The following is a 21316-nucleotide window of genomic DNA, read 5'->3' on the forward strand; positions in this document are numbered from 1 at the left end:
GTCTCACTGCGCTTCTTTCTTTTCTTCCAGTTGTAGATCTCCCACTAGGCCAACTTCCCCATGGTTCTGAGTGGCGGTTGTTTACTTCATAGTTGATAGTTTCAATGATGCTGTGAGAGAGCAGCACACACAGGTCCGCTCCCTACGCCGCCATCTTGGTTCTCCCCCAAAAAACTCTTAACAATATGAAAACAACCCAATTTAAAAAGTGGACAAAAGATCTGAATAAAAATCTTACCAAAGAGGACATACAGGTGACTAGTAAACATAAAAAGATGCTCGTCATTAGGGAATTACAAATTAAATGAATGAAATACTACTACACACCTTTAGGATGGCTAGAATAAAAAAAAAAGCTGACAAGACCAAAGGATGTGGAGCAACAGGAACTCTCACTCAGTGCTGGTGTGAAAGCATAATGATACAGCCACTTTGAAAGGTAGTTTGGCAGTTTCTTACAAAGGAATGTAGCCTTGCCATAGGACCCAGCAATTGCTCTCCTTAGTATGTACCTAAATGAATTGAAAACTTGGGTCCATGCAAAAACCTACATGAATATCTATAGCAGCTTTAGTCATAATTGCCAAATTCTTGAAGCAACCAATAAGTCTTTCAAAATGTAAATGGGTAAACTGTGGTACGGCCATACAATGGAATATTCAGTGACAACAAGAAATGAGCTCTAGCCAGAGACATGGAGAAACTTTAAATCCATGTTGCTCGGTGAAAAAGGCCAGTCTGAAAGCCACACTGTATGATTCCAACTATATGACATTCTGGAAAAGGCAAAACTAGAGACAGTAAAAAGACCATGGTGTTCCATTTTTTATGTGCTTCTGCACGTGTGACATCCAAAGCTCTCACCAACCCTGCTGATACTGAAAGAGAGCCCGGGGCAAAGATAAGCCTGCACAGTGAGTGTATAGCAAAACAGACAGAATTGGGACCCCTGTGTTTGTGGTGGGCAGCTGTAGTCCCAGAGGGCGGCTGCCAGTCTTTGTGCTTAGGAGGATGCTGAAATGTGGTTGCAGAACTTAAAAGGCAATAAGAGATCATCTAGCTCAGAGGTTCTTAGTTCTGGCTATACGTTAAGAGTCACCCAAGGTACTTGTAAAGACTACCAATGCCCCACCCCAGGGATTCTATTTTAATTGGTCAGAGGTGGGTCTCAGGCATCCACCCATTATTTTAAGTCTGAGATTCATTCTAATTACCAACAGAACTAAGAACCACTGATCTGGCCCTATCCCCACATTGTACAAATAGGGACAATGAATTCCAAAGAGGGGCAGGAAAAGGAACAGGCTGCCTAAGGACCCCAGCGAGCTAGAAGCAAATCCAGGACTGGATCCCTAATCTCTTGAGTCCTGGTCCAATTCTTTAGAAATCACTTTCTTATTTAATGTCATACTTTTTGAGCTCCTCTTATGTGCCTGGCACTGGCTTACTGAAAATGCACACAACAAACTAGTCCCTGCCCTCCCGGAGCCGTCACAGTATCTGGAAGATGTGGAAGAGCAAATATGGAGGTTGTGCAAGATCTCTGCATGCATTTCACTGGGAACTGTGAATCCTCCCATACATCTGCCATCAAGTGCCCTGCTGTGTGCCAGGCTCTGGCAGGGAGGGAAGGCACACTGACGGACAGGATGGCAGGCATGAGGCACGCTATTGTTTGGATCAAAAGTAGGTTCTGGACTGACCTGTGTGGCTCAGTGGTTGAGCATCGACCTATATGACTCAGGAGGTCAAGGTTTGATTCCTGGTCAGGGCACATGCCCAGGTTGCGGGCTTAATCCCCAGGGGGTATGCAGGAGGCAGCTGATCAGTGATTCTCTCCATTGCTGTTTCTATCTTTCTTGCTCTCTGAAATCAATAAAAATATATATTAAAAAAAAGAAAATAGGTTCTGGTCCTAATGAGGGCATAGTTTGCACCTATGTTATAGTAATTTACAGGATCTCAGACTAGCCTCATCCACTCATTCATGGCCCTAAAAGAGGTCACCAGCAGAGACAGCCCAGGTTTGAGACTCAGAACCTCAATCCTAACATATACTTAGACCTCAGGAAAGTTCCTGAACGTCTCCAAATGCATCTTCTTCATCGGTAAAGTGGGTGTTATGATACTGCTCTAGTTACTTCACCGCATTGCAAGGAAGTGCCAACTCATAGTGAGGTTATGCACATCAAAGTGCTTTTTAAGTGGTTAAGAGTCCTACAATGATAATGTGTGGTCTTTTTAAAAATATATGTATTTGCCAAACCGGTTTGGCTCAGTGGATAGAGCGTCGGCCTGCGGACTGAGAGGTCCCAGGTTCAATTCCAGTCAAGGGCATGTACCTTGGTTGGTTGCGGGCACATACCCATTGGGAGGTGTGCAGGAGGCAGCTGGTCGATGTTTCTCTCCCATCGATGTTTCTGGCTCTCTATCCCTCTCCCTTCCTCTCTGTAAAAAATCAATAAAATATATTAAAATATATATATATATATATATATATATATATATATATATTTTTAAATCTGTTAGAGGAAGGGAAAGAGAGAGAGAGGAACATCGATGAGAGAGAAGCATCACATTGATCGGCTGCCTCCCGCATGCCCTCCATCGAGGATCGAGCCTGGAACCCAGGCATGTGCGCTGGCCAGGAATTCAACCAACGACCTTTTGGTGCAAGGGACAACGCTCAATCCACTAAGCCACATCCGCCGGGCTTAACTACTGTAATAACTAACACTGATGTTTTTCTGGGTCCAGGAACTGTTCAGGTGTAGCCTACCAAACCTTACGGGAACCCTACAAGATGTGAATTATTATTTCCCATTTTAGAGATGAGAAAACTGATGCCCTGACAGGTTCAGTTGCTTTTCTAAAGTATGACAACCACTGACAGAGGTCCAAACACTGGGCTTGCTGCCCACATGTTTAACCACAGTGCCTTACTGACCACCTGGGAGTAGGAGACTTAGATTCTGATCCTAGCTGTGCCTTCTATAATCTTGGGTATGTTTGTCCATCTATAAAATGGGATGGAAAAGAAAATCATAAACTCTGATATCTAAAGCATCAGAAGGTCTGTTCTCAAATGATCGCCTCCTCACCACGGAAAGGTTTGGAGCCATCCTGGGAGACAGTCTAGGGTTTCATAGGGAGAACCCCAGTCTCCAGGAACCAGAGAAAGTAATGAATGGAACAGAAGCAGAAAGGCTGCAGGGGAGAGGACACTGCGCTCCCACACACCACACACACTCTTCAGAATGCCCAGCAGCTCCTCCAGCCTCCTCCATGATCGCCCCTGGTTCAGCCCTGCTTCCCTGGGTTATTGATTGAGGAGGTTCTTCCCCAGAGCCTTAAAGGGGGCCACCTATGGTCAACAAATAGCTCCAGTGACACTCCCTGAGCACTTCCTATCGGCCGGATGCTGTGCTGAATACAGGAACCAATAGATCCAGTCAGTTCCCTTCTCAAGAAGTTCGCAGTCTCTTGGGGGAGACAGGCATGTAAACAGCTAATGCAAGTGCACATGAATATTCAATAGGTAGAAACAGCCTCCGTGCTCTGGGAGCAAAGAGGAAGCATTTGCTAGAAACCTTGAAAGTGGTGGAGAATAGAGGAAGGGCATTCTGCTGAAGGAACAGTGTGAGCAAAGACATGAGGTATGCAGTGCCTCTGACTGGCAGACATCCCAGTGAATTAATGCCAAGCAAGTCCCAAGGGAGACAGAGATGAGGGTGGAAGAGAAGGTGGGGGCTGGGGGACGGATCGTGGGGGGCCTTGAATGTCAGGGTGAGGAGTGAGACAGCCAGAGGGAGGTGTTACGTGAGCCCTGGGGACTTGTACATGGGGCCAAGAGAGAACGTGCCCTGAGTTCACCCTTCAAACAAGCAACATCTTACCCTCCAAGCTTTCCCAGCTTGACAGTTCCAGCTCTGCCCTCCTTCCCTCTCCCAGCCTGCCCTATAAGTGGATCCAGATGGTCATTCCTATTTTAGGTCGTATGTGTTGGGGGAGGGGTAGCTATGAGCCCTATCAATCCTCTCCTGAGCTCTGTTAGAGGAGCTTCTTCCAGGACCCCGCTGTGATCCTGAGCCTGGAAGGAAGTGTTAGTCTTTGATGGAGATTTCCCATCTGTCTGTGGGTGATAGGGGTGGCAGCCACAGAGGAGGAAAGGGCACAAGCCAGGAAGGTTTTTACAGTGGGTGAGAGAAACAAGGTAATGTGTATGTGTGAGAGGGGCCTTGTGGATGGGCTTTGGTGGGGAACAAGCCTGGGGTAGGTGCCCCAGGGGAGTCAGAGGAGCTAGACCTCCAGGTATGTGGCCCTCCTCATGTGCCTGCCTAAGACATGCAGCTACCTAGGCCAAGGGCAGGATGGTGCAGGTCATAGGGAAGGGAACTAGGGCTCTCTGGTCAGAACCTACTCCAGAGCACTGTACCAATCAACCTCCATGGGTCCCTTAAAAAAGCTTGGGGCACCAAGAGGTAGCAGGTGATAAGCTAGGTTCCTGTCCTTAGACTGTCTGTAGACACCAATGAAATATTTGCCATTCATCCAATTTAGCAAGTATTTATTAAGCAAATGCTATGTGCTAGACCAGTGGTTGGCAAACTGCAGCCCCTTGAGTGTGGCTCTTCCACAAAATGCCACATGTGGGCACGCACGTACAGTGCGATTGAAACTTCATGGCCACACTCAAGGGGCCAAAGAGCCGCATGTGGCTTGCGAGCCACAGTTTGCCGACCACTGTGCTAGACAATACTAGGCATTGGGTTTACAGAAGTGAATAGGGAGTTCCTGCCCTCAAGGAGTTTCCAGCTTAGTGGGGGAGTCCAATAGTACACAGCTACAAATGTGCTGTGAAGAAAAAGAATAGGGTGTCTCAAGGGAGAGTGCCAGGGGCTTTCTAATTTAGATTGGGTGGTCAGGCAAGGTCTCTCTGAGAAAGCGACATTTAATCTCAGATGAATGGAAGCTAGCCAGTTTAAGTGTTGGGGGTCAGGGGGGATTTCAGAGAACAGTGTGTGCCAAGTTCCTGGGCATGAAAGAGCATGGCACATGAGAGGAATGAAAAAAGGCCAAGATGACTATAGTATTGCCGGGAGCCGGTCCATCCTTGCTGCTTGACACAGTCGCTGCAGGAAAGAAACATCTGCATAGCATGTTTCAAGGGACCTGGGTATATGGCATACTGTTCTTAATATGTTTGCTCCCCTTCTTGGCGCTATGTGTTTTAACCAAGGTCACCTCTCCGAGAAAGGTTGTTTCCCCAGGTAGGAATTTTTCCCTGAAGTTAGGGAGGGAATAAAACCCCTTAACTAAGTGCCAGACGGGTAGTTAATCACTTTCACTAAGAAAGATCACTCTTAAGCTACATAATCTTTACTCCCTGGAAAAAGAAACGCCCTAACCTTTGGAGTAGAGATTGATAGGATTGGAATCAACTGGTATAAATACAGATGTAACAAGACAACTGGACACAGAACCTAGAAACAGAACCTAGCGAGAGAACCTGGCTGAAGAACCTAGAGACAGGACTTGGCTGGAGATCCCATACAGAACCTAGAGACAGAACCTAAGGACAGAACCTAGAGAGAGAACCTAGAGACAGAACCTAGAGAGAGAACCTAGGGAGAGAACATGGCAAAAGATCCTGGACAGAACCTGGCTACAGAACTTCGCTGGAGAACCTAGACAGAACATTGCAGGAGAACCTGGATAGAACCTGGCTGGAGAACTTGGAGAACCTTGGCTGGAGATCCTGGAGGGAGAACCCAACCATGATGATCAACTGAACGCTGCCTCCATGTCCTTCCTTCTTCGCCAACTCTGTCCACACCTTTGGGGACCCCTGGACCTGCTGGGGTTGGACCCCAGCATAGTATAGTGAACAAACAAGAAAAGGGCATATGCAAATGCAGGGCCTTGTAAACCATGGTAAGATATTTTTGTTTATCTGAAGTGCTATGGGAAGATACAAGGTTGTCAGATTAGTACTTGTGTTACTACTACCCAATTTGTGGCAGGTCCTGAGAAAGATTTTTAGGTTGTTTACTCATCTATACACACAATAAAGGACTAGAATTACGAGTTGACAATGACAGTAGAGGAATGTCTAAGGCATAGACCTCCTTCAGAGCCTGTGATTTAGAAGATTAGATAGTTATAGTGATTGAATTAAGATGTAATGTGATTAATTCATTCAACAAATACATACTGCACACCTGATCTATTCCAAACCCTGTGCTAGATGCCCTTCAAGGATCACACACCACACATGGGTCACAGGAGAAGCACAAACATACTCAAAGAGTTTTGAGTGGGTTAGAGTCATTTTCATCTGTGATATCTATGAGGTCTTTAAAAACATCCAACCATCCAATCATTCAATAAACATATTTGGCATCTGCTCTGCACAAGGAACTATGCTAGCTACTGAAATCAAGGACCTTAGAGTTCCATAACAGACGGACATATCCCTCAGAATGCATTAAAATATTAGGTGTTGTTCGGCTGGTGTGGCTCAATGGTTGAGCATCAACCTACGAACCTGGAGGTGATGGTAGGATTCCTGGTCAGGGCACATGCCTAGGTTATAGGCTCGATCCCCAGTGCGGGGAGTGCAGGAGGCAGCCGATCAATGACTCTCATCATTGATGTTTCTATCTCTCCCTCTTCCTTACTCTCTGATATCAGTAAAAATATATTTTTTTAAAAATACTAGGTATTAAAAAACAAGACAGCAGCTTTTCTGTAGATCAGTATTGAGGGAGGGTGATTCAAGGGAAGAAGACCTTCCCAAAAAGGGGTAACTCCCACCTACCTTGGTGGACTTGTCCATATCTCCCTCTGGCCCGGTTTTTAGTGCTGTCTTCCTTCTTGTTTCCCTATTTCCCTTTTCCACCCAGCATTTTTTGGTCTATCTTGGCATCCTTTAAAAAGCTCAAAGAATCCAAGATTTGAGCATGGTTTCTTTATATGGCTGTGTGATATACCTTCCCTAAGCCTCAGTGTTGCCATCTGTACAATGAAGGGATCGGAGCGCATCTAAAGTTCAGGATTTACTCCAGCACGTTGTGCTCTGCAAGGCCGTTCCTAGCACAGCTGCGCGGTTCCCTCCACCCCCCCTCACCCCTGTGCCACCTGGCAAACATCAAGACCCAGCTCAAATATCTTCAGGCAAGTCTCTACTTCGACACACAAGACACACAATATTTTAGTCTATCCTTCCATTATGCTACCACCGCCTCATAAGAGATGGTGGGATGAAAAGGACGGGAGACAGGCTTGGGTTTGAGTTGTGGCCATTTACCTCACCCCTTGAGCCTCAACTGCTCACTTTTAACCTGGGAGAAATACCTAAATTCACAGATCTAACCAATTCACGGCGATTCAAAACAATATATATATCAAGTGCTTGGCGCCTAAGACGTGCTCAATAAATAGCGACTGCATCACCCCTTTTAGGAGCGAGCCCTCAGCTTACTGAATTACAGAGTTCTGGGTCGGTCTCCGTGCGGTGAAGGTGCAAACGCGCAAAGCTGGAGGGCGCCGAAGGCCTGGGGCCAGGCAGCCCAGGCCCTGAGGGACGCGACTCCAATACCCGGTGGGAAGGCCAAGCTGGGAGGACCCCGCCTCCCGGAAGTGACGCCACGAGGAAATCAGCGATCGAGCAGGGGCGGGCCGGAGCGGGGCGCGCACAGCATGGCGGAAGCGGAAGGGATTTCGCCTCTCCTGTTGCCGCGGCAGCCACCCCCGCCCGGGATGGCGGAAGTGGAGGCGCCGACGGCGGCCGAGACGGACCAGAAGCAGTCCAACGGCTCTGGCGGCGGCGCCATGGACGTGGAGCGGAGCCGCTTTCCCTACTGCGTGGTGTGGACGCCCATCCCGGTGCTCACGTGAGTGTTCTCCGGTGTCCGCCTGGGACCGCGCGGAGTGCTCGGGCCGCCCAGGGCCAGCCTCCGGCCCGATGCACAGCAAGCCCTTCCCTCGGGCCCGGTCCACAGGCCTGGCCCCGAGCGGTGCCGGTTTCTGCTGAGGGTGGGTCGTGCCCCCCGCCCTCATTGCACCTCAGAGTCAGGGAGAAGGACGATTGTAGACCAGCGGGACGGGCTCTGTGGCTGGGAAGCTCGTACGCAGGAGGGGCCCTGACACGGCCTGAGAAGACATCTTCACATTCACGGTTTATTCGTTTCTTTCTGTGCACAAGCTGTCCCGCCGAGTCCGGAGGAGTTTGTTAGGATCATACCCGCCCCTGGGATGTCAGTATTGTTAGAACCTCGGAGATTACACACCATCTCAGCTGCAAAGCGTGTTTAGGTCCCAGGGTGCTTGCCTCCCAGACAAAGGTGCTTTCTGTGGCATTACCATTCATCGGGAGAGAACGTAGGCAGTGTTGCCGCCTTTTTTTTTTTTTTAGCTTCTGGCTGGGGAGACCTGGTTTGCCCTCCTGCTTCAGCCTTTGACAGCTGATAATGGCCACTGCTCACAGTGCTGGACAGTTGCCCAAGCTCTTTCACACATTTTTCTCTGAATTTCACAGCCACGTTCTAAGGTAGGAAATGCCTTCTCAGGTGGTGAAGCTGAGCCTGTATCATTAAATGTCCTTTTTATTTATTTATTTTTAATTCCTCACCGGAGAGTATTTTTCCATTGATTTTTAGAGAGTGGGAGAGAGAGAGGGAAAGACAGAAAAATATCGATGTGAGAGAAACACATCGATTGGTTTCCTCGGCCAGGGAGGAGCCTGCAACCGAGGTTTGTGCCCTTGATGGGACTCGAACCCAGGACCCTTTGGTCCCCAGGCCAGCGCTCTATCCACTGAGCCAAAGAGCTCATGTGCACATAAAATGACTCACCCTCCAACAGTAGGGAGAGAGACAGGTGAACCACCATCTTCACACACTGATGTTTGCTGACCTAGAGCACAGAACTGGGAATAGATGTGGCACAAGGAGCTGCCATCTCTCTCTGGATGGGGGATCAGAGAAGCAGCTGAATCCAAAGATCTGTCTACCCCCCTCAGAGAAGTTGATAATTCTTCATGAAAGGTCAGATAATAGCTACTATTACTAATAGAAACAGCTAAGGTTGGGTACTTACTCTGTTCTGGGCCAAGCATTTTATATTCACTATCTCATTCAGTCCTTACATCAACCGAATGAAAATAGATACTATCATCCCATTTCATAGATGAGGAAATAAAGGCTTAGAATCCAGCGTGGGGCTTTTTTCTTTTTTTAAAAAAAAAATATTTTTATTGATTTCAGAGAGGAAGAGAGAGAGAGAGAGAGAAACATCAATGGTGAGAGAGAATCATTGATTAGCTGCCTCCTGCATGCCCTCTACTGGGGACCGAGCCTGCCACCCAGGCATGTGCCCTGACCAGGAATCGAACCGCCATCTCCTGGTTCATAGGTTGATGCTCAACCACTGAGCCCCGCCGGTTGGTCTGTTGGGGCTTTTTTCATTGAGATATTCTACCCTCCCAGATAGAAGCTCCAGCATTCGCTCATTCATTCATTCAATAAATAGTTATTGAGGACCTATTATATACCAGATCTGCATAGGAAGCAGCTGTGGAGCTTGTCTTCATGAAGCTTCCAGACTGACAAATACTTTGAGGTTTCTGTTTGGGGACTTCCCTGGCACAGGGCTTTGATGTCTCTAGCCTTTATCCCTTCATTCTTGATTTCCATCAGCAGATGTCAGCACAGCTGTGGTATGTGGAGTACTGCTCCCACACCTTCTCCCCAACTAGATGAAAGGAATTGGGGGTGGGGCAGGCAGGAGGGGTCCTGAGGCTCGGGTCTGAGAAACCAGCAAAACTACTTTCTCATAATTCTGAGTCTGCATCCTGTGGCCACTCTGTGTCTGCAGCAGCTTACTCTATGCCAGTCCAGCTGATCAGATAGCAAGTATTTATTGAACACATCATGATAACAACACTGAGCAACTACCAAGTGCAAGGAAGTGTGCTAAGCACTTTACAAAGTATATCCTATTAAATCCTCGCAGTAGCCCCTCATTCAGGTAATTATCATTACTATCCACCTGTCACTGATAGACGAGAATGAGTAACTTGCCCCAAACCATCCAGCTGGTGTGGTTCAGTGGTTGGGCATCGACCCAGGAACCAGGAGGTCACAGGTTTGATTCCTGGTCAGGGTTGCAGGCTGGATCCCCGGTGGGAGGTGTGCAGGAGGCAGCTGGTCGATTGTTGTTTCTCTCTCATTGATGTTTCTATCCCTCTCCCTTCCTCTAAAATCAATAAAAAAACATAAAACCAAAGTCAGGACTCAACCCAGGTCTGATTTCACAGCCTGACTGACTCTACTCTTAAATGTGGGGCATTCATTCATTCATAATTTAGTCAATGAATACTTAGCTCCAGCTGAATGCTAGGCATTGCCTTAGGGCAGTGGTCGGCAAACTGCGGCTCGCGAGCCACATGCGGCTCTTTGGCCCCTTGAGTGTGGCTCTTCCACAAAATACCACGTGCGGGCGCGCACATACAATGCGATTGAAACTTCATGGCCCATGCGCCGAAGTCGGTATTTTGTGGAAGAACCACACTCAAGGGGCCAAAGAGCCGCATGTGGCTCGAAAGCCGCAGTTTGCCAACCACTGCCTTAGGGGCTACTCTGATAAATAAGAGAAAATCCTGCTCTCTTGCAGCTTACACACTCATGGGAGGAGACAGACAGTAAACATGTAAGCAACCATCATTTCAGAAAGCAGTAGGTACTATAAAAAAAATGAAAACAGAGTAATGGGATCTAGGGTGCCTGGGGGTGCGTGTGGCTACTGTAGAAGGCATGGTCAGGGAAGACCTCCGAAGTTACAGTCAAGCTGAGACCTAAACAATAAGAAACGGCCAGCACTCTAAAGCTCTGGGGGAAGAGTGTTCTGGGCAGAGACTAATGCAAAATAAGCATTGAAGTGGGAGGATTTGGTGCCCTGGAACTGGAGGCAGGCAGTGTAGCCAGAGAGAGGCATGAGGTGACTTCAAGGGGTAAGTAGGGCGAAACTATTTGAAAGGAGTTTAAAGTGTAATAGGAAGCCATTAATGGGTGTTAAGCAAAGAAATGATGGAATCTGAATTATGTACTCAAAAAAACACTCTGGCCCCATCCTCTCAGATGCTCAGGCTGCAGACCTGGGAGACCTGTATCCTATGGAAAACGATAAAACTGTCCAGTCTTTCTTTTAAAGATCTTTTAGCCCAGCCAGTGTGGCTCAGTGGTTGAGTGTCCACCCAGGAACCGAGAGGTCACTGGTTTAATTCCCAGTTAGGGCACTTGCACAAGTTGTGAGCTCAGTCCCCAGTAGGGGATGTGCAGGAAGCGGCCAATTGATGATGTTTCTCATCGATGTTTCTATCTCTCTCCCTCTCCCTTCCTTTTCTCTCTAAAAATCAATAAAAAGATGTTTTTTAAATAATTAATTAAAAAACAAAGATATTTTAACCCATTGGCTTCTCACCACCACCACCAGTTCTGTGGTCAGGATCACCATCATTTTCAGAATAACTTCTGAATTCACCACTGTCCTTCCCTCCACTCCTGTCCCCCTCCCATTCTCCAGACACATGCAGCACTTTGCAGCTTCAGAGTTTTGCTTTCTGCCTGTTGGCACCCTGTTCTTTCACAGGTAAAGTTAAAAGTTGCCTCATCTGTGAAGTCTTTACTGACTCTGCCCCAGCCCCACATAATCACTTCCTTGAGCTGCAACTCCCCAGGTTTTGCCCCACCTCCCTAGCAGGGTGCAGCCTTGAGACCAGCACCTGGCCAGTGGCTCTGCCAGCCCTTAAAATGGATCAGTCTCTCCAGCCCTTAGAGCCATGCTTTTCAGACTGCAGACTAATCTGGGATTCCTAGATGGTTTGCATATTGGGGTCCATGTGAGATTTGGGTTTTTTAAATGCTCATGACTTTTAAGAATTTGAATTTTTATTTTATTTTATTTTATTTTTTTTATTTTTTTAATATATTTTATTGATTTTTTACAGAGAGGAAGGAAGAGAGATAGAGAGTTAGAAACATCGATGAGAGAGAAACATTGATCAGCCGCCTCCTGCACATCTCCTACTGGGGATGTGCCCGCAACCCAGGTACATGCCCTTGACCGGAATCGAACCTGGGACCTTTTAGTCCGCAGGCCGACGCTCTACCCACTGAGCCAAACCGGTTTTGGCAAGAATTTGAATTTTTAGTTCCTGGAATTCACCATGCTGTTGTCCTAATCTCTACCCTTGCACATACTGTTTCTTCATTTACTCAGAGAAGCCTTCCCTGAACCACACACACACACACACCCCGATTGGTTTAAATGCCTCCTCCACCTTTAAAAAAAAATAACTTTTTATTGAGCTATAACATATACCATAAAATGTTTAAATCTTAAGTACATATCAGTGAGTTTTTACATACATATACTTATGTCATCCAGGTCAAGTTAGAGAACATTTGCAGTACCCAAAGGGCTGGTCAGTTTTACCATGGAGATCACCCCTCTTTTGCCTTCCAGCACTATAGATTACTTCTGCCTTTTCTTGCACTTCATATAAACAGAATAGTATGTATATTCCTTTTTTCACTCTGCCTTATATCTGTGAGAATCTGTTGTGTGTAGCAGAAATTTATTGTTTTCCATTGTTACCTACTATTTCATTAAATGGCTGTACCCCAGTTTACTTACTCATTGAGATACTAGAGGCCCAGTGCACGAAATTCGTGCACTTGTAGGGTCCCTAGGCCTGGCTACAGATCAGGGCCAATCAGGGCCTTCTGGCTGCCAGCTGGGGCCTTCCTTCATTCCGCGCCGCCCCCTGGTGGTCAGCGCACATTATAGCGAGCGGTCGAACTCCCAGTTGGTCAAACTCCCGAGGGGACAATTTGCATGTTAGGCTTTTATTATATAGGATAGCTGATAAATAATAAAGTGCATATATTTTAAGTGTGAAGTTCAATGAATTTTGAAAAATGTTGTTTCTGGCTATTTTACATAAAGGTGCTATGAACTTTCTTGTACAGGGCATTTGTTTCCGTTGGGTGTGTACTCTGAGTGGAGTTGCTGAGGCATAGAGTATATGGCCAGTTTTTCGAAAGTGTTTATACTCCCACCAGCCGTGCATGAGCGTTCGGTTGCTCCTCATCCTCACCACTCAACGTTATCGTCCTTTTGGTTCTAGCCGTTCTGTGGGGTGGTCTCCCTTTACTGTTCATTGGCACTTGCCCCTCTTCTGTGCTTCCCCAGCCCCTCCGGCCACCCTTTGGCACCCGTCACACACAGCTGCAGTCACACGTTCTCACACTGGATGGAGTGTCCCTGCCGTCTGTCTAACCGGCTGCAAGATCCCCGAAGCTCAGCTCCTTCCCCGTCCTTTCTTCTCGCAGGTGGTTTTTCCCCATCATTGGCCACATGGGCATCTGCACGTCCACAGGAGTCATTCGGGACTTTGCTGGCCCCTACTTTGTCTCGGTGAGTCCCCATTCCTCCCCCCTCTGGAGGGTTCCAAGGCTTAAGTGGAAGGTTGGCCTGTCTTGCCTGCAGGCAGCTCCCTATCTCCCTGAGACCCAAGAGAATGCAGCCAGCACGCAGCCCGGGCCCGGGCCCTCTGCTCCTCACCAGTGTTTGATGCCTTTACTTACCCCTTCTCTTGCCTCCAGGACAGGCCAGGAGGGCAGTGTGGCCAGAAGGATTCTTAAGTAACTGACCCAGCCCTTTGCCCACCCCTTGGGTACTGAGACATGGGTAGGGGTGGAGTCAGACCATCCAGGAACCACATCTCCGGACCTTCAGAAGGTGGGAGTCACAAGCTGGGGACACGGGAGGCTGACATGGTTCCCTGGGTGTGGCCATGGAGAAGAGGGGGTGGGCCTCCTACAATGAATCAGCTATGTTCTCAGGTCTTTTGGGGGGAATGTTCCCAAAATGGGTGTAGTGGGCTTGTTTTGGCTATTTCGAGTTTGCAGCTCCATCAGAAGCTGAAGTAAAGGGGGTATATGGTGGCATCAGCCTGTTTATATTAATAGTTGTCATTGATCATCTTACACAGAAAGGTCTTTCATAGCCATTGCTTTCACTGTCGTATACTTTTATGATCATTTATCTTTGACCAGCTGTCAACAGATTCTGAACCCAGAATCTGTCCCTACACATCTCATGTGGCAGGTCTAGGACCTGGCTAACATGCCTCCCTCATGGAAGGCCTCTCACCCTCCTCCCCGCTTCCCTGTCCTGCTCTGAATGCAATCGGACTGGCAGATGCAGAGACGGGCTCTCTGGGCACTGCTGTTGGGTCGGGCGGTCAGGGTGTCCTCATTCATACCAGGAAGGAACTGCCTCCCTGTCATCAAAGATCAGAAATTGACCAGAGAACTTGAAGAAAATGAGGCCCAGAGAGAGTGAGAGAATTCACCAGGAGCCACACCAGGGGCAGTTGTGGCTGGCACCCCGAGTCTTTGGTCTCGGTGTACAGGGCTCTGTGCCATGCTGCCTTCTCTCCACCAACACGCTGCTGCTGGCACTTCACAAACCGACCCGGCCCCAGAGCAGGGCCCGGGCCCCCTGCTGCCCACCCGACATACCTCCTAAGTCACTCACTTCCACCGCCAACCCCGGTCTACCTTCCAGGCTGGATGTGGGCTCCCCACTGACCTCTGCTATTGTCCTTCAACAGGAAGACAACATGGCCTTTGGGAAGCCTGTCAAGTAAGTGAGAACACCCATGTGACTGGCCGTAGGGCCAGGTTCCTCCTGGCTGGGTCCTTTATCCACAGGCCAGCTAGACCTTGCCTCAGCTCTTCAAAGTCGTGTTTTCAGCTCCATTGCAAGGGTGAGGAAAGGGAAGAGACTTGGTCAAGATCACACAGGAAGTGGCAGAGTTGGGACTCACACCCAGGTCTGTCTCACTCCACAACCTAGACTCTCTCTCCTGTCCCTCAAGGAGTGAGCACACCAGTTAAGGTGTGGGAGGCATTGTTTGGAACTCCCCTGGAAAGTTCTGGTTGGAGAGAATGAAAGCAGTTCAAGTCCTCTGGGAGCTACTGCTGGCTGGCTTTAATTTCTCTCTCTCGGGGGCCCACCTCAAACGTGGTTCTGGTGACAGTGCTTCTGTCATCTGTGTGCTCAGAACAGCATCAGAGGCTGCACCCAGGAGGGCCGGGCCCAAGGAGTAGGGGTGTCGCACCCAGCAGACGCAGCCTGCGGCTTCCTCAGGCAGGTGACCATGTGGGCCCAGGCCTCTGAGCTGGGTGTCTGCTGCCAGGCTGCTGTGTGAAGCTCCTGGCCCCCATTTCTGGGCAGGAACCCCTGAGCAGCCCCCGCCCAGGCCGTGGTGGTTTCTCACTGGTCCCCTGTGTCTGGGCCAGCAATTTTCAACCTTTTTCATATCCTGGCACACATAAACTAATTACTAAAATTCTGTGGCACACCCAAAAAAATTTTTGGCTGATTTGACAAAAAGAAAAAAAAAAGTATAATTGTGATTCATTGACACCAGACAGCTATTGTTGTGTTAGCTGTTGTCATTTTTTTAATTTGACAGTCTAAGGGAAAAGAGATCAGTGCCCTGACTGAATGGTCAGGTATTGCAATGCTTTAAAAATTCTTGGGGCCGCAGCTCTAGGCTTCGGTACCAAGCCATTCCACTCACAGCAGCCAGAGGGCGCTCTGACCTCCCAGCACTCCCTCAGGGGTCTCACCCAGCTTGAGGTTTATGAGCTTTAGCTTCCCTGGCTGCTCTCCCACTCACCCTGATCTCCTTGGGGGGGCGGGGGGGGGGTGGGGGGTAATGCTTTCTGATGGATAAACTCCTCAGGGTGATAGTCAAGTCCTCTACAACATGGCTCTACCTGTATCTCCAGCCTCACCTCCCGGCATCCCGTCACCCTGTTCCTCCCTTGATCTTGGCTACATGCTACACAGTTTTGTGCCTCTTCCTCTGTTCAGGCTGTTCCCTCTGCCTAGGGTACCCACTCCCTGTTCTGTGCCTGGCTAATTCCTCTTCGGACTGGACTCGGTGTCACCCCAGCTGAGTTAGCTCATGTCCTCCCCGGGACCCACCTGGCATTGGGCGTATCACACTGTCACACGGCCCTGGACCTGGCTCTCCCCTGCAATTTCAATACCCAGCTCAGGGCCCTGCACAGAGCGGGCACCAGGGAACGTTGGTGGGGCTGAGCCAGTGCCCAGAACCCCCTCTCCCCTCAGGTACTGGAAGTTGGACCCTGCTCGGGTATACGCCAGCGGGCCCAATGCGTGGGACACAGCTGTGCACGACGCCTCTGAGGAGTACAAGCACCGCATGGTAGGTGAGCCGCTCCTGGGGGTGGGAGCCAGGGTGGGAGCTTCCCCCACAGCCCGGCATGACCCTTCCTTCCCGCTTCTCCAGCACAATCTCTGCTGTGACAACTGCCACTCACACGTGGCGTTGGCCCTGAACCTGATGCGCTACAACAATAGCACCAACTGGAACATGGTGACAGTCTGCTTCTTCTGCCTGCTCTATGGGAAGTATGTCAGGTGAGCTACCCACGTCCCACCACCCCTTGGAGATGTTGAAGGTTCTAGAAGAACTAGCTGAGTTCCTGGTGGACAAGGAGGTGGCTGTGCTAAAGGTCAGCTGCACCGGGTCCCAAGCCCAGCTCTGTCACTTGCTCACTGTGAGATCTCGGGTGACTGCCTTGGCTCTCAGCTGCAGCTGTTCTTGGTGAAATGGGGGTAATGATTCTGGCTCCTTGGAGAGACTGTGGGTGCACAGGAGAGTGGGTGACTGCCCCACAGGGTCCCTTCCCAGCTTCCAGCGTCTGAGGCAGGGTTCTGAGCAGGTGGGCCCCAGTGGTGGCTCAGGAGGACCTTGGAGGTCACAGCTTCATGATGTGTGAGGTCAAAGGTGTTAGTCTCAATTCACAGATAAAGGCAGCTCAGAGAGGGTGAATGACCTGCCCACTTGGAGCCAGCACGCCCCTGGCAGCCAGGCCACCTCTCCAGGCTTTTCTCAGCTGTGCTCATCAATGAGAGCTTCTGAAAAGGAGGCTCTCGGGAGTCTTTACAGTCCAGAGGCTTTCAGAGGTCCCCTGAGAAGTCTGTAACTGGCCACGCACACACTGAGGCAGAGCCGGGATTGTACCCAGAGCCCTGACTCCAGCCACAACACTGTTCACTCTTGCTGACTCCTCACCTCTCGGGGGCCCCATTAGGAAAGCTGTGTGCAGCCGGTGCTCCTGGCTTTCATGCCCAGACAAGGGCCTGGTCCTCTGGCTGGAGACCTCTCCCCAGAGACTGGGGTGGTTGTGGATGGAACCAGTAAGTTCTAGAGAAGGTGGGCACATCTTCTATCACCCACCCAGGGAGGTGCCACGTCTCCACCAGGAGCCTGGAGCATCTCCTGCCAAGGACCGTAGGTGGCCGTCCTCCATAGTGGGTGCCAGGCCCAGCCAGTCCCTTGGTTGACCAAATTATGGGGTGAGGGCACGGTTCCAGGAGCTTCCTCCGGGACAGCAGCCCCTCCTGGGTTGGGATGGATGGGGCTTGGGGTGGCTCACTCACCCGGCCCTTCCCATCAATACTCCCCTCCCCTCTCAGCGTCGGGGCCTTCGTGAAGACCTGGCTACCCTTCGTCCTCCTCCTGGGCATCATCTTAACTGCCAGCCTGGTCTTTAACCTTCGGTGATGGCTGCCTCGTGGCCCTGGACCTGCCACTCCTTTTGGTTCCAGATTCTTTTCCTCTCCCCAAAAGGCAGGGATGGGCCTGCTGCTGGTTTTGAGCCAGGAGTCTGGGCTAGGTGGGCTGTAATAGGCTGAGGATGAGCAGGGCTGGGGGGGCGGGGGGTGTAGTTGCGTATGGTGTCTCACTGGTCACTCAGAAGTTCCCTGTGCCCTCCTCCCCAGGCCGGTGACCCCTGTGCTTGAGGCACCCTCTCTGCCCATCTGTTGGAAAGGCTTTAACTTCTCCCTGTAGCTGCTCCTGTGCTGCCTCAGCTCAGTGCCTGGTGGGGAGGAGAGGGCATTTGGAGCCACCAGACGGGTCAGAGCTGGATTTGGAGCCTGTTCTCCTGCCAGGGCTCGGTCCTGGGGTGGGCGGGGAACACTAGGAAGTCTCCATAAGCTAAGCCACCTGGGCCTCTCCGCTGGCCTCCGGAATGGTCCAGCAGGGCTGGGTGGCCCCCTTTGGCCAGAAGCTGCACTAGGGGTAGTTTGTGCCCCATCTCCTGGGATCCTCCAGACCATGTAGCCCCTTATTCCCACTCTCCCAGGGCCCATCTCCTACTTGAGCCCACAACCCTCAGCAAATTGGGGCCTGGGCCCCCCAGTCAGGCTGGAGAGATGAGTGACACTGATGTGTCCAGAGTGACACCCTGCAGACCAGAGCAGCGGAAACAAAGCCTGGCCCCGGCCCCAGGTGTGGGCCTCACTCTGGGGATGGCACCCTTGGGTCTAAGATGTGCCAGAGCAGCCAGCGCCATCACGGAGCTGAGGGGAGCTGTTTCCTCCTCACCAGGGCTCCCTCTTCTCTTCGCACTGTGGGAAGGGCCTGTGCTGCCCCTCACCCCTGCCCCACCGATTCCTGTGTGGGGGGCTCCCTGGACAGGACAATAAAGAATTTTAACTCCAGAAAGTGCCTTGTCCTTGTTTTCTCCCTTCACTTCTTCAACTCGTATCTCCTTGGTGTCCTTGGTACCTCTGCCCCTGGCAAGGGGTCTGGTTAAGTCTTTACCCACTGCCTGGCTTCCAGGGTCGGAGCATCCCCCAGGCATCCTGCCCTGGGCCCAGGCTCTGGGAGTCCCTCACCCACCATCCCAAAGCTTTCTCTTCAAGGCAAATGAACATTGAAATCCTTCCCATAATCCCTGTGGGGAGGAACTTGGCAATAGGACTGGGGTTGGGGCTGAGCAGACCACAGCCCAGGGGTCTACAGTTTGGGATAAGCTGAGAGCCCCAGCCCCTGGCTCCTGCCAGTTCATCAGTCACATGGCCAAGTTCCTTGTGCTGACCCCTCAGGGATCCGGTCGCTGTCCTGCTCCACTGTGCCTCCACTTGTGGCCTTCCGGGCCCTGCATTCTCCACTCCACATGCCCTGCTCTCCAGCCTCCTCCCACTTCAGTCCTGTGCTTCCCGTGTTAAAATCATGGCCTTTCTGCCCAAGCCCAGTTTAAAAGTCACTCCCTTGGAGGAGCCTCCTAACCTTGCCCTATGCCGTGTGTCACTTAGTTGAACTAGTAAAGGATTTGGTCTCTGGATCTTTTTTTTTTTTTTTTTTTTTTAAATATATTTTATTGATTTTTTACAGAGAGGAAGGGGGAGAGATAGAGAGTTAGAAACATCGATGAGAGAGAAACATCGATCAGCTGCCTCCTGCACACTCCCCACTGGGGATGTGCCCGCAACCCAGGTACATGCCCTTGACCGGAATCGAACCTGGGACCTTTCAGTCCGCAGGCCGACGCTCTATCCACTGAGCCAAACCGGTTTCGGCTGGTCTCTGGATCTTGAGCCCTTTGTGTTCATCCTGAGAATGGCTTTGAGGACGGCTCTAGCGGTTGGGCCTCAGAGTCCTGGATCAGCTATCCCAGCTCACCCCAGACCCGCAGTGCTGTGGTTTCCAAGCCTGAAGTTCCTCCCCACTTCAGAAAAATTCCCTTTTCAAACATCTTCCTTGCATAGTGGGGTCCATCTGAGAATTGATTGGTGCGGGGAGGGATGGGAGGGTGAGTTCCGGTACAGAGAAAAATCACAGCAAAAGAGGGAAATGTTTTAAGGCCTGCTCCTGCCTGGCAGGGTTTTCAGTTAGCCTTGCAGAGAAAGGACATAAACAGGGGCCATGAAAATCACCCAGCAGTTACTGAGTACTGGCTGTGTGACAGCCTTGTCACGGAGCTTGTGAGGTCAGTGTATCATCCCCGTTTTACTAATGAACAAATAAGCAGAGAAGTAAACTGAGGTAGGACAAGTAGCACCGTGTTCAAACCCAGCAGCTTGGCTCTGCAGCCCCCACTCGGGACCACCCTGTGAGATGGCATCGCTGGAGCACAAGGAGGGAAGTGGGGAGGGGCTGTGTCTCCGAAGGATTGGGGCACTAAGCAGCTGGCCACAGCGCAGAGGCACTGAGCCCATGCCCACAAGCAGGTGGCCGCAGGCGGGGAAGCACTCTGCAGTGGGGGGTAGGGAACGCAGATGGCCAGGGCTGTGAAGGGACAGGGAGTAGTCAGCAGTAAGGCTCTGAGGACAGTGGTACCTGCATATGTTTATTTATGAAAGGATCTCATTGAATTGTAATGAAAACCATAAATGAAGGGATTACCCCCATTTAACAGATCAGTAAAAAGAGGCTCAGAAAAGAAAACTGACTTGCAAAAAAGTGGGGAAGGATGGGCCTCGGGCTGGGGCAGATGAGTGCCCCCCAGGCGCTCAGAGTGGTGATAACATTACTGGAGCCAGTTCTGAGGAGGGAGGAAAGGAGTGGGGTGTCATTTAGTCCTCTCCCGGCCCCACCTCCTCTCTTGGGGGTCTGGCCCTTGAATCCATACCAAGAAGGGACAATCCATACCAAGCAGCACGACAGGCAGAGTGGAATGAAGCAGACTTGTGGGGTCTCAAAGCTTTTGTGTGGCCTTGGTCCATGGTCTTAAAGTAAATGTAATCTAGGGCCCAAAGCCATTCGCAGGGTAGGGCAGAATCTGGGAGCAGAATGGGATGCCCAAAGGGATTCCCCAGGGACAGAGGGTGTGGGAGCCTCGCTGCTGTGGCCAGCACTTCCCAGGAGGCATATGTGGACACAGAGGGGCAGTGGTTGTGAGAAGGGACTATGTTGGAGAGGGATCATCTGGTACCCACTATATGCCAGCTTGTGCCAGGCACTTTCATTTCCCTTATAATAGGCTCTTCGCACTCTGCTGCCCAGTTTGCACTGGAGGAAATTGCAGCTTATATTGAGAGACCTGCTCAAAGTCACATAGTAGCAGAGCAGGAGCTACTCAGGGCTGTCTGACTGCAGTGGGCAATCCTTCCATTACCCTGGTTCTTATAAAGGCTTCTAACTTTGCTTTCAAAGCAAGTTCCCATCAGCTCTTCAGCGGGGAGGGTGGGCAGCTACTCATTCTACAGATGGGGCAGCCAAGGCCCAAGGGTGACAGGAGTGACAGAGTAGGTTGGCAGTGGAGCTGGGGCCAAGTCCCAGGCTTCTCCTGCCCAGCAAATCGGCTCTGGGTTTTCTGAAAGCAGAGACTAGGGCGCACGCACCCCTGGGGAACCAGAATCCAGGCCCGGTTTTGCATCAGGCCCTCCTGAGAAGGTGTTTCCTCCTCCTAGTGGGGCA

The 21316-nt window shown here is 50.5% G+C and overlaps 1 protein-coding gene across 1 annotated transcript; it reads left to right on the forward strand.

Moving 5' to 3' along the window:
* Positions 1-7701: 7701 nt before the first annotated feature.
* Positions 7702-18619, forward strand: TMEM222 (transmembrane protein 222). The gene is made up of 6 exons (XM_070404468.1): positions 7702-7895; positions 13395-13479; positions 14681-14712; positions 16213-16309; positions 16394-16524; positions 17587-18619. Exons 1-6 carry the CDS (start codon positions 7702-7704, stop codon positions 17672-17674), a joined length of 627 nt encoding a protein of 208 aa, XP_070260569.1. The 3' UTR covers positions 17675-18619.
* Positions 18620-21316: the final 2697 nt, after the last annotated feature.

This window comes from Myotis yumanensis, unplaced genomic scaffold, assembly GCF_028538775.1.
Source record: "Myotis yumanensis isolate MYYU_CA2020_CCGP unplaced genomic scaffold, mMyoYum1.0.hap1 SCAF_2, whole genome shotgun sequence".
Classification (NCBI taxonomy): Eukaryota; Metazoa; Chordata; class Mammalia; order Chiroptera; family Vespertilionidae; genus Myotis; species Myotis yumanensis.

What these genes read in the sequence shown, in the direction of transcription:
- TMEM222 (XM_070404468.1), top strand. Translation starts at nt 7,702, where the DNA reads ATGGCGGAAGCGGAAGGGATTTCGCCTCTCCTGTTGCCGCGGCAGCCA. An exon ending in ACGCCCATCCCGGTGCTCAC is followed by an intron (nt 7,896 to 13,394) that starts GTGAGTGTTCTC and finishes TTCTTCTCGCAG; the next exon opens with GTGGTTTTTCCCCATCATTG. An exon ending in GCCTTTGGGAAGCCTGTCAA is followed by an intron (nt 14,713 to 16,212) that starts GTAAGTGAGAAC and finishes CTCTCCCCTCAG; the next exon opens with GTACTGGAAGTTGGACCCTG.